This window comes from Carcharodon carcharias, chromosome 26, assembly GCF_017639515.1.
Source record: "Carcharodon carcharias isolate sCarCar2 chromosome 26, sCarCar2.pri, whole genome shotgun sequence".
Classification (NCBI taxonomy): Eukaryota; Metazoa; Chordata; class Chondrichthyes; order Lamniformes; family Lamnidae; genus Carcharodon; species Carcharodon carcharias.
The window spans coordinates 11,644,678-11,658,319 of NC_054492.1; the positions used below are offsets into that span (position 1 = coordinate 11,644,678).

General features: G+C 42.4%; 1 protein-coding gene across 5 annotated transcripts in view; it reads right to left on the reverse strand.

Moving 5' to 3' along the window:
* Positions 1–13,642, reverse strand: part of sh3gl3a (SH3-domain GRB2-like 3a) — a 125,947-nt gene that overhangs the window by 17,599 nt on the left and 94,706 nt on the right. For all 5 annotated transcript variants that reach the window (XM_041174835.1, XM_041174833.1, XM_041174834.1 and 2 more), the window contains one exon: positions 9,433–9,501. Coding sequence is in view for 4 of the 5 variants with exons in the window: in XM_041174833.1 (XP_041030767.1) it covers positions 9,433–9,501 (69 nt within the window). In the remaining variant the exon portion in view is untranslated. The remainder of the gene's footprint in view (positions 1–9,432; positions 9,502–13,642) is intronic.

A 13,642-nucleotide genomic window follows, 5' to 3' on the forward strand; every position in this document is an offset into this window, starting at 1 on the left:
CCAACACTTTTCTACATAACTCTTCATTTGAGAATTTTTCCATTTAAAAATCAGAGCAGTTTCCTTCACTGCACATGTAATATCGCCCCACTCAAATTAGTTTCAGATCTGTCAACCAGAGAAAGATTGATGTACTCAGAATATTAATATCCAGTATTTTAAATGCTGAGTTTTTTTCATTGTTATTTAGTTAAAGCAAGCAATGAACAAACATGAGTTTTTCTGGTAGAAACCAGGGTGAAAACAAGGGAATAAATTCAAAGCTCAAGGGTTTAAAATGGTGCTACATAGATCCAAAATTCTGTAAAACCCCAGATAAATACAGCAGGGGGAAATACACCCAGGTAAATTTGTGGAGTGCACAAATCATGAAATATTGAAGAGGAAGCATCCTTGGACAGCAAGCTGTTTAGCAAATGCAGACAGAATCAGTCTCCCATTTTCTCCACTCTTCCAAACTTTAACTCATACAAAGTATTACTGCCTGTATCCACTTGCACCAAGTCCCATTCACCCATCACCTCTGTACTCACTGACCTACACTGGCTTCCAGTCAAGCAATATCTCAAATTTAAAATGTTCATCCTTGTGTTCAAAGCACTTTGTAGCCCCGACCATCACTATCTCTAATGTCCTCCTGTAACCATTTCAGATCTTGGTACTCCTCCAATTCTGGCCTCTTGTACAATGCCAATTTTATTCGCCCCAATTTTGACAGATATCCCTTTGGCTGTCTAGGCTCTAGGTTCTGGAATTGTCTCTCAAATACTCTTTGCTTCCCCACTTCTCCCTTAAGAAGCTCTTTAAAACCTAGATCATCCACCTGTCCTGATATATCCTCATGAGGGTTCATTTTCAGATTTTGTTTGGTATCACTCCTGAGAAGCAGATTGAGATATTTTACTACTTTAAAGAGACTATAAAAATGCAAGTATTGTAAGACTGTGAGATCAGAAAACAGTAGAGTTATACTGAAGTATAATCACCTACAGCCTTTTATTAGTTGCTATTAGCAAATCCCAATTACTGCTGGTGCTTCCCATACAAGTTAAGTTTCTATCAAATCAATGCTGTTCCCTATTTGAAGGATGTCCTCTTGGCATTTGCCCAATGGAAGGATGAATGACCTTTACAATGTGGGCCTCAAGTTCTCCCTCTGACTGAAAAGGACTTTCAATTTGTGCCAATTGTTGAGTGGCATCACCCACCCTTTCAAATTTATTTCTCATGCAAGGAATGACAAGACTTTACACAGATCATGAATATCAGTGAAACAGAAAAAAGAAACTTCTGGTAAATTATACAATAATGTACAGCCAGCATAAGAAAATCTTTCCTAAAATTTGGACAAACTTTGATAGCTCTACAAACAAGGAAAATTATGCCACAGTCTTCAGCGCAAGATTGTAAAGCTGGTAAGAAAAAAGTACTTAAGTAGATATATGAAAAGAATGTCATACTGATGGACGTATTTCATGGGTTCTATCCGAAAATATTATACTTATAGAAAAATATCCTAATTTTCCTGGTTGTGAAAATCATTTAAGACGTAGGGAGAAATTTGTTTGCAGATGACTTATGGTTAGATAGAGCCGAGGGTTGTGACCTGTTCAGTGTTCTTCATTGATATCATTAGGAAAAGCCATACGGGGCAAGTAGCAGCCATATATCTGCCTGCCCTCAGGCAAATCGATGGAGTCTGTGTAACACCATTAGAATTAGAGCTACGTGGATGAATTTCTCTCCTAAATAGTTTAAGCATTTCATTCGTTGTATGACCTGATAACTCTCCAAGCTATCCAACAAGCTATCCTGTGGTAGAATCCATGGGTGAACCATATGTGTTGAAGGACAGATACTGGAATATGTTGAGTACTTCTTCACCACCTGTCTCAAGAGGCCACCATTGACAAACAGATCCAACACTGGATCAGCTGCACCAGCTCAATGTTCTACAAACTATAGCAGTGAGTGTTTGACAACAAAGACCTCTGCAAATCAACAAAAGCCGCAGTGTGCAGAGTCGTCATCACCACAGTCCTGTACTGCAATGAGACTGGAACTGTGTATTAACAACACAGAAGGGCACTAGAGAAATTCCTTCAGCAATGTTTCCTTTGGATTCAAGGGGAGGATCATTAAACAAGTGCTATGTCCTTCTTGAAATTGGCTCCACAAGCATTCAGGCAAAACTCCAAATAATCAACTTCAATGGGCTGGACACTGTGTCCAGATGGATGAAAACTGCCTCTACTGTAAGGTACTCTTTTCTCAAATTTCATATGGCCAATATTCCAGAGGAGGACAAAAAAAAGCTTCAAAGTCACTCTGAAGCTCTCCTTGAGATGTGTAGCATTGACCTAATGACTGGGAGGAGCTTGCTACCAATCGTTCAAAATGGCAATAGCTTGTCCATCAATCTGCATTACACTTTGAGTCGCAATGTCTTAATGATGAGGCAGAGTAGCGGCAGAGAAGGATAAAGGAAGCAAATCATGCACTCCAAATCTCATTACCTCTTGGGACATTCTGTCCCATGTGCCCAAAGATCTGTGAGTCGAGAATTGGCTTGCTCAGTCACATGTAGATCTATGACAGAAACTTGCAACCCTTGGTGGACATCATCCTCGAATTGAGGAATAGCCAATGGTAATCACTTTCAGAAAGAATTGTTATAGAATTTAGAGCTCAAAAGAAAGACAACATAATGGCCAGAAAAGTAATTCAAGATAAATATACCATCTTAAAAACCAAGATAAGTCCACCACACAACATCTAATAGTAGATATGATGGTCCATTTCAACCTCCTCCCGAGGTCCCCAGCATCACAGATTCAGTCTTCAGCCAACTCGATTCATTCCACGTGATATCAAGGAACAACTGAAGGCACCAGATACTGCAAAGGCTATGGGTTCTGACAACATTCCAGCAATAATACTGATCACTTGCACTGCAGAACTAGCAACACCCCTAGTACAGCTACAACACTGTTATCTTCCAGGCAATGTGGAAAAGTTCCCTGGTATGCCCTGTCCACAAAAAGCAGGACAAATCGAACCTGGCCAATTACTGCCACATAGCCTACTCTTGATCATCAGCAAAGTGATGGAAGTGGTTGTCAAAGTGCTATTAAGTAGCACTTACTCAACAATAAACTGCTCACTGACACTTAGTTTGGGTTCCAACAGGGCTGCTCAGCTCTTGACCCCATTACAGTCTTGGTCCAAACATGGACAAAGGACCTGAAATCCAGAGGTGAGGTGAGAGTGGCTGCCCTTAACATCAAGGCAGCATTTGACAAAGTGTGGCATCAAGGAATGATAGTGAAACTGAAGTCAATGGGAATCAGAGGGAAAACTTTTTGCTGGTTGGAGTCATATCTAGCACAAAGAAAGATGATTGTGGCTGTTGGAGATCAATCATCTCAGTCCTGGGAGGTCACTGCGGGAGCTTCTCAGGGTAGTGTCCTCGGCCCAATCATCTTCAGCTACTTATCAATGACCTTCCTTCCATCACAAGGTCAGAAGTGGGGGTGTTCACTGATGATTGCACAATGTTCAGCACCATTCGTAACTCCTCAGATACAGAAGCAGTCCGTTTCCATACCCAGCAAGACCTAGACGACATTAACATCCATGCTACACAAATGCCAGACAATGACCATCTCCAAAAAGAGATAATCTAACTATCGCCATCGACATTCAATGACATCACCATTGCTGAATCCCCCACTATTAACATCCTGAGGGTTACCATTGACCAGAAACTGAACTGGACCAGCCATATAAATACTGTGGCTACAAGAGCAGATCAGAGGCTAGGAATCCTGCAGTGAATAACTCACCTCCTGACTCTCCAAAGAGGGAGAGCATACATCTACAAGGCACAAGCCAGTAGTGTGATGGAATACTCTCCAATTGCTTAGATGAGTGCAGCTCCAAAAACACTCAAGAAGCTTGATACTATCCAGAATAAAGCAGCCTGCTTGATTGGCAACCCAAGCACCACCTTAAATGTTTACTCCCTTCACTACTAATTCACAGTGGCAGCAGTGTGCGTCATCTACAAAATGCGCTGCAGCAACTCACTAAAGTTCTTTCAACGGCATCTTTGAAACACACAATCTCTACCACTAAAAGGACAAGGGCATCAAATGCATGGGAACACTATCACCTGCAAGTTTTTGTCAAAGCTACACATCATCTTGACTTGGAACTATATTGCTGTTCCTTCACTGTCACTGGGTCAAAACCCTGGATTCTCTTTCTAACAGCGGTTCAAGGCAGCAGCTCAACACAACCTTCTCAAGGGCAATTAGGGATGGGCAATGAATGCTGGCCCAGCCAGTGATGCCCACACCCCATGAAAGAATGAAAAAAAACTTGGGTTTTCTTGATAAAACACTTTAAGATAAGACCATCTGACCATGATTTCTGAGGCTGCAGAAAGAAACATGGGCCTGAATTTCATAGTTTCCCTACTTTCCAGCTTCTATCAGGGCGCTTCCAGTGAGCTCTCTGAAGGCCAACAGCTGCTACGGAGCTGCCTCAGGGAGCTGCAGAGCTGGACAGATTAAATGACAAGAAAAAACGCACCAAACTGCGTCTATGCAGCACATTCAAGCACCTGACAGCAGAACTCAAAAAACATGAGTCCCCAGATATTTAAAATTATATTTCACTCTAGACAATTCATCACACCCTTGGATGACGTTTTGTTGAAAACAGGCCGTCCACCTGCCCCCTTTTGCCCATGCGACGAGTGCAAAATCACACGGAAAATGTAAAATTGTGGACAATTGGGTTTTTAATGGCTTTAGTGGGCCTTTTAATTGTTGACGGGTGCGACTCCGACTCCCGCGTGTGTCCGCTGACCTCAATACTGCTCATATGCGCGACGATGTCAGAACGCATGCCCGATGTCACTTAGTGCAATTTCACGTGCGTTCAGGTCGGGCACTCGCCTTCCTCATCAACGTAAAATTCTGGCCATGGTCGCCCAGTGTCCGTGGCTGGCTAGTCCAATAAATCATTTTTCTGCCTTTCTAACAATACTTCATTTGGACAATTTGCAGGCTAAAAATGTTCAAAAATAAACTGATAGAACATGTACACAAAAAGATTTCATAGTTTCCCCACTTTGCAACTTCTATCATTAAACAAATCAGCAATCAACATTTAAACCACACAAATGCATTTGGACATGCTGCAGTTAGATGGCTATCTTTTCTAAGTGGCTTAGATCATGATGCCCGTAATGCTGGATGTGGGTCTTGTGGATATTGAACACAATGAATTTCCAGTCTATTGTGAGCCACCGTGATAAACAAGTGAACATAAGTTAGGTACCCGAGGAAGAGAAGGATAAAATTGATCCATTACTCTGGACCAAACTCAAGTATCACCTTGCAGCAGGTAGAGATCTGTGAACAAGCTGCACTCATCTAATTATTGAACATTCCTGATTTTTATCATTCTACTATTGGCGGACCTGCTTTCAGATATGTGGGCCTGAAACTCTGGAATTTCCTCCTTACAACTTTCTAACCTTCTCTCCTCCTTTAAGACATGCCTTAAAACTTCTTTGATCAAACTTTTGCTCAATTTGATAAGCTGTCAAATTTTGTTTGACGATGTCCCTGTGAAGATCACCTCTTACTATGGTAAAGGCACTATAAAATGCTAGTTGCTATTTTCTGCTTGTTCCATCAGTTCGGGGATAAATTGTGTTGCAGGCTTTGGGGAAAGGTCGCCACATTATAGGAAGGATGTGATTGCACTGGAGGGGGTGCAGAGGAGATTCACCAGGATGTTGCCTGGGATGAAACATTTAAGTTATGAAGAGAGGTTGGATAGACTTGGGTTGTTTTCGTTGGAGCAGAGAAGACTGAGGGGCGACCTGATCGCAGTGTACAAGATTATGAGGGGCATGGACAGGGTGGATAGGGAGCAGCTGTTCCCCTTAGTTGAAGAATCAGTCACAAGGGGAGACAAGTTCAATGTGAGGGGCAGGAGGTTTGGGGGGGATGTGAGTAAAATCTTTTTTATCCAGAGAGTAAAGGAAGGTCTTGCCTCACAAATTTAATTGAATTCTTTGAGGAAGTGACAAGAAGGGTTGATGAAGGTAGTGCAGTGGATGTTGTGTACATGAATTTTAGCAAGGCATTTGACAAGGTCCCACATGGCAAATTGGTCAGGAAAGTAAAACCCCATGGGATTCAGGGTAATGTGGCAAACTGGATAAAAGGTTGGCTTTATAACAGGAAACAAAGGGTAATGGTCGATGGACGCCCTTGCGAATGGAAATTTGTTTCAAGTGGTGTTCCACAAGGCTCGGTGTTAGGACCCTTGCTATTTGTGTTACATATTAACGATTTGGATGTGAACGTGGGGGGCACGATTGGGAAATTTGCAGATGACACAAAGATTGGCTGAGTAGTGAATATTGTAGAGGATAGCCATAATCTCCAAAATGATATAGATAGGTTAGTGGAGTGGGCAGAAAAGTGGCAGATGGATTTTAACATAGAGAAGTGTGAGATCATACATTTAGGGAGGTCAAACAGATACAGGATTACAAAATAATTGGGAATTTACTAAGAGGAGTAGATGAAGTGAGAGACCTCGGCGTACAAGTACACAGGTCCCTGAAGGCAGCAATTCAAGTAGACAAGGTTGTAAAGAAGGCATATGGAATGCTCTCCTTCATTGGCAGAGCTATAGAATATAAAAGTAAGGATATAATGTTGGAATTGTATAAAACACTGGTGAGGCCACAACTGGAGTATTATGTGCAGTTCTGGTCACCACATTACAGGAAGGACGTAATAGCTCTGGAGAGAGTGCAGAGGAGGTTTACAAGAAGGTTGCCAGGGTTAGAAAAGAGTAGCTACGAGGAAAGATTGGATAGGCTGAGGTTATTTTCCTTAGAACAAAGAAGGCTGAGAGGTGACTTGATTGAGGTGTATAAAATTATGTAGGGAATAGGTAGAGTGGACAGGATAAAATTGTTTCCTTTGATGGAGAATTCTAGAACCAGGGGACATAGATTCAAGATAAGTGGCAGAGGGTGTAGGGGGGACATGAGGAAGAATTTTTTTAGGCAGAGGGTAGTGGGTACCTGGAATTCGCTGCCCAAGTTGGTGGTAGAGGCAGAAACTTTAAACTCTTTTAAAAAGTACCTGGATCTGCATCTTAAGTGCTGTAAGCTGCAGGGCTATGGGCCGGGAGCAGGAAGGTGGGATTAGAAAGGGCACCTGGGTGTCCTCAGGCTGGCATGGATAAGATGGGCCAAATGGCCTCCTTCTGTGCTGTAACTTTCCTATGGTTTCTAGGGTGGTGACGGTCTGGAATGCGCTGCCTGGCAGGGTGGTGGAGGCGGGTTGCCTCACATCCTTTAAAAAGTACCTGGATGAGCACTTGGCACGTCATAACGTTCAAGGCTATGGGCCAAGTGCTGGTAAATGGGGTTAGGTAGGTAGGTCAGGTGTTTCTCACGTGTCAGTGCAGACTCGATGGGCTGAAGGGCCTCTTCTGCACTGTGTGATTCTGTGATTCTGTGAAAGTATCTTTAAAAGTAGCATAATAATTTCTCCTGCATCCCTGCCAAAAATAAAGTTTGAAAAGTTACCTGCTCTTTAAAAGGTGACAGTTATGTACTTACATTTTATTGACATGATTTATAAATCAGACAGCAGGTGGCACTCTAATGTTTTAGAATAACCTTGTTTGAGTCAGAGTATTGTAACAATACTGTTGTATTTAGCATGATACAACACCTAACCACAGAATGTTGCAATCACAAAACAGCCATCAGCTACCATGGTGCCAGTGTCTTTCACCCTTCCAGTCGCCTCATCTAATCCCTAAACTCCTAATCACTTTCCATGCCCGTTATTTTCAAATTATTATTGACTCCTCTTTTGACGAACCTATGCGGCTGGATCTTACCGCCCTCCCCCAGTGTTTTCTCGTTAGGGGATGAAAAATAAAGTATGGGGGATGGCAAGCCCAACACCTTCCTGCCCAGCCCCAAGCTGATCCCCATTGCCAATTAATGCAAAATACATAACTCATTTTTAGCACACATTCTATAGAAAGGACAAATTCTAAACATCTATTGGCAAAGGCATTACACACATTTTCTACCGTAAAATTGATTGGAATTTTAATGAGACTCTCAATATATCCTCCACATATTGTGAAGGTCAAATCCTAAAGGGGTGGAAGTGTAGTTTGCTGATACTCGATTTGATTCCCAAATTAAACAAATTATAGGCAATCCTATACGATACCGTTGATGTTTTCACAAACATCTGTCTCAGTTTGTGAAAATATGTAATTTTCACAAGCTTTTACTCACCTAACCCAAGATCTCCTTATGTGATAAGCTGGATGGGTGCCAAAATCGACAACCTGCCCATCATTTTCAAGTAATTAAGGGTCAATTGAGCTCATGGACCTATATAACATGCTGCCCATGCCCCTCAAATGGTTGGTGGGCAGGCCAGTTTTTGTGGAAACGGAAGGAAGGGGCACAGGCATTGGAGGGGTTGGGGGGTGCCCTTTGCGCTTTGTTCCCCCCTTGCTCCAAGATGTTGCCCCCCTCCACCCCCCGAACTTCTGTTCCATCTCGCCTGGCCACCAAAACGGGCCCTCCCTCCCTCCTAACCTCATTCCCTAGGCTGCCCAATCGGTCCCCGCCCAAGACCTCTGACTTACATGGGTCAGGGCACTATGGCTGCCTTCTCCGCGGGCTTGCTTGCAGTCCCAGCAGCGCCCACTGACTGAGTTCTGGAGCTGCAGGGACTGCTGACCGTCTGGCAGTCCTCCCACTGTGCGGGCGAAGTCCCACTCTCGGCCCATTTAGCCCTTCGGCAGCATGTTGTGGCTGTAGGGCAGGCTTCTTTCAGTTGCGTCAGCTACTGGCTGACTCCTGCAATGGAGGGCGAGGTGGGGAGAGTGAGCAATATGAAACACTCACCCCTTGTGAAATCCAGCCCATGCTCTCTGTTTCAACCACAATTTGTGCCATTTGGTAACCACTGACATGTAAAAAGGCACTTAAGCTTTTTTTCTAAGTTCCACTTCAATTCTTCATGGGATTAGTATAAATTTGGTCTTGTTACCATCTCAGCAGCCAGAGGAACAAATCCATCACTATTTACCTTGTAATAAACTTTCATAGTCTTGATGGCATTTAATGCATCACCTTATCTTTAATTAAAAAGCCCTTATTTTTCAAATCCCTTTTCAAAAATGAAATCTGTATTCTACGATCAACAAAGCTGCAGTTCAAACTAAGGAGCTGCAAATATTTTCACTTGTACACAGCATCTGAAACATATTCACTATGTTTAACCACCGAATTGATGAACTTTTTGTTCCTTTTGCTATTTGCTGTAAGTCTTACACAGAAACACCTTTACTTACCCGTTCCATTTCCACAAAGTCTCCATCTAGTTTTGTTCCTTCAGCTCCACCCATTTTTTCACTAACAAACTGCAAAACAAAAACGTTGAAAATGTCAAAAAAAACCAACAGTACCCAAACGTTTTGTTCATGGAATGCAAATAAAGTTAACAGCCAAACATACATTGACAACGCTTTTAATAAAAGACGACTACCAATTTATGTTATTCAGACTGCCCAAGTGCAGCATGCGACCATATGAATCCAGGAGGAGAAACCATACGAATGTGCAAGAGTGGAGGGGATGATGCAAGATGTAGCCAGGTGCAGCGGAGAGGAGATGCTATCAGTGAATAAGATGTCTATCAGGCCTGCACTGTCAGTGTACTCCTCAAGAACGAGATTATGAGTGAAGGATGTCTTGTTTGCGAGGGTGAATCTGGTGGATTTTGCAATGCAACGGAGAGAAAGCAGGAAAATACTGTTAGGTTGAGAGAAGGCAATACTTAGGTCACATAGAAGGAGTGTGTAGGAAGTTACAAAAAGCAGACCCAGAGGAGTAAAGTAGAACAGGCAAATGAAGTGAGTGAAGTTAACGCAGTTTGGGATTACTGGTATGTCATATTGTAAATGAGATGGAAATCCACAGGTTGAAGCAGGGTGTTTATGGGCTGAAGGACAGTAAGCCTGGGATGGTGAGGGCAGGAGCTCATTGGGGAATAGTAACAGATTGAGAGGATGATTGGCACAAGCAGTGTATTCATATGTAAATTAAAAATATTTACTTTTGACAGTTGTATACCAATAAGAATAGTTGGGAATCTTGAAGCTATCCACATAGGTAGAGTTCTGCTTTGCCTGATATGGAGAGCTAGCTCTATTTTCTTCTGAACACAATCTACTTACTTCAGGGCAAAGAGCTTAGAAACAAGTTGATAACTGTCAAGGCTGAAGAGCTCCAATTGTACATAATAAGTAGTGCCAAAGTTTACCAGTTAAAACTGCAGCGCTGAGCACTGCTGAACTTCCAATTGGGACTATGCGATCTATTGGAGATTTTAGGTTGCAAGGTTATTTGGTGGAGAACAGGATGATCTCAGCTAAAATGATAAGTCAACCCCTCCAGGTAATGAGCCGAGCTGGATGAAGTGCTACAGATCTGTCTGTTTTAGGTGTCAGATAACTGGTGTGTGCCATTCAGTTAGATGTTGACATGGTTCCAATTTTCCTAAAGAGGCACAATTTAACTTAGCCCCTGGAGGGGATTCTTTATCAGACAGCTGACAAACATGACTTAGGCCCCTCATTCAGTGGATAGCAGATACCAATAACTCCTGAGAAGCTCCTGGTGAGCAACAGAATTCACAATCAAACATACAAGTACGCTGCAACAATCATCCTGACTACAGCATGGCACATGCCATCGTAGCTGGAGGTGCAAGCTTGAGCAGCAATTGCTTCCCTCTCCACAACACAATCATGGTAGGAATTAAGTCTAGATATGAGAGTGTCCGCTGTATATGCAGCCACAGGTAATGCATGTGGCTATCATTCCAAGATGCAGGATTCAGTCCTCAGCTACAAGATCCACCTCTACCATCTGGGTGGTGGAAGATTCAAACCAGCAAAGTTTGGGTTTGCCAACTATCCTAGTGTTTTAGCCATCCATTCCCAGTGTTTACATACAAACATCTAAATTAAGAGTAGTAGGCCACTCAGCCCCTCGAGCCTGCTCCCATTTAATAAGATCATGGCTGATCTGATTGTCTCCTCAAGTCCATATTCCCACCCACCCCCTATAATCTCTCACCCCCTTGCTTATCAAGAATCTATCTACCTTTGCTTTAAAAATATTCAAAGACTCTGCTTCCACTACCTTTTGAGGAAGGGAGTTGCAAAGGCTCACAACGCTCCGAGAGAAAATATTTCTCCTCGTCTATCTTGAATGGGCAACCACTTACTTTTAAACAGTGACCCCTAGTTCTAAATTCTCCCACAAGAGGAAATGCCCCTTCCACACCCACCTTGTCAAGATCCTTCAGAATCTTATAGGTTTCAATCAAGTCACCTCTTACTCTTCTAAACTCTAGTTGATACAAGCTTAGCCTGTCCAACCTTTCCTCATAAGGCAATCCACCCATTCCAGATATTAGTCCAGTAAATGTTCTTTACTATTTCTGACACAATCTGCTTAACCTAGGTTTTCAGGCTTTGGGAAAGGGACATGTCCACTGTTACACAGCCATGCTTTATATCAAAAATGACTTTATTGAGTGGACTGAGACCATTGGTTGAGTTTTAAAAGACTGAACAAGCAGCATTTTTTTTTAGAAAATGACCGAACATTTGCATAAACGTACCCTACAAATTTCAAATCTATTAAAATGGAGTCAGGTCTAGAAGGACCTAGAGACAATCACGTTAGAGGAACGTGAATGACCCCATCTCCTGAACCATTCATAAAACATCCAGGCAGCTCCTGTGTATTCAGATGGATGTGGAACAAGCCATTAGAGGCCATCACTTTGGACAAAGGACTTTGGCTGAAAAGTGAACTCTTCCAACCATAATCTAGTCATGTCTAATCCATGGACCTGGAATCTACTTGCTCCGATCAAGTTTGGGCAACTGGTCAGTTTGGGAGGGGAAATCATGTAAAGAGCCAACTAACCTTCTTGGTATTTTAAGGAACTGTTTTTCTTCAGGCCAGTGAGACAGAATAAGAGGAGACACAGGACAACAACATTGATTGGGCAATCTCTCTCTCTCTTTATCCATCCTCAAGCTTGAGCCCTGCCTGTTGTTTGACCAACTATATGCCACAGCAGCATCTAAAAACCATCCCAGCAGACTCCAGGAGACCAAAGGGAAATATTCTGTTAACATCTTTAAATTGTCCTGTCACAGAATTTGGAAAGACCTTCGAGCCCAGTCTGAAACAATCCAAGGCCTCAATTTACCAAGTCTGTATACAACTGACTTTTTTGGACTTCTATACTACTTAACCTATCCTCCCACTTTGTAACTTAACCTAGGTTAAGCAGATTGTGTCAGAAATAGTAAAGAACATTTACTGGACTAATATCTGGAATGGGTGGATTGCCTTATGAGGAAAGGTATGGACTCGAATACATACAAGAGAGTTAGAGTTTTTTTATTATTTTAATTTAGTTTGGATGTTAATTACAATAAATACTATTCGCTTTTCTTTAAAAAAAACTTACACGAAGACCTGTCCCTGTGTGTCTTTGACAGTCACAGCATTTAAACAGTTAAACACTCACTGAATTGGCAAATATCCTCTTTCTAAAAAAATTGGTTGCGGTCAAACAAGGAGTGGGAAAAGAGGGGAGCCAATCTACCCCTTCTCACTTGATCATAACACCTCTCTGAAGAAGCTGAGAAGGCCAGATATCTCTTCTCACTCAACCATTTCCTCTTCATGTCACAAATCTACCTCTCAGCTTGGTTCTAGATCTTGTACATGGCTAATGCGCAACTTTGATAGTTGAGAACTCCTACGCATACAATGAAGGAGAAATATTTGGATACAAGTTATCCACCATGAGCTTAACCTGCATTGGGATTCCACAGTCACCAGACAAGTTGAGTAAGTACATCCTGGAAAGAGACTTTAAAAAGGCTTAAACTAAGTCTGCCTGTAACTCTGAACAGAAGGAAGTTTCTGGCAGTGACCTTCAAACAATGGGAGCAAATCTAGCAGTATCAAAGAAATTTGTGCCTTGTTATCTCTGAAGAGACATTGACCACCCTGTGGACTGCAGAGACAAATTCAAAGGGAATTATATAAAGGCCATCTACATTTCACAAGCTAGGCCTGGCCAACCAAGTCTACTAGTCTGCTAGGACAAAGGGCCCTGCAATCTCCTTTCAAATTCTTAATGGCTGAAACATTAATAATCTCAAGAATCCAGCCAATGGAATATACATCCTTTGTCAAAGCCAAAGCGGAGAGGTGGGAATCACATAACCCCCTGACTGGGAGAACTAGTTACACTGTCTGGCTGTACTGCTAGCCTGCCATTTTCCATCTAGCAAGCAGCAGCTCAGAACAAATTCTCGGTCCAGGTGAATGCCTATCCCCATCCACACTGTTTTTACGGGGGCTTATGAACTTCTATACCATCACTTACAAGACTAACTCATCTATGTACCTACCCCATCATGGAAGTCATTTCCACTGGAAAAGTGAATTATCCAGCATCAGTCT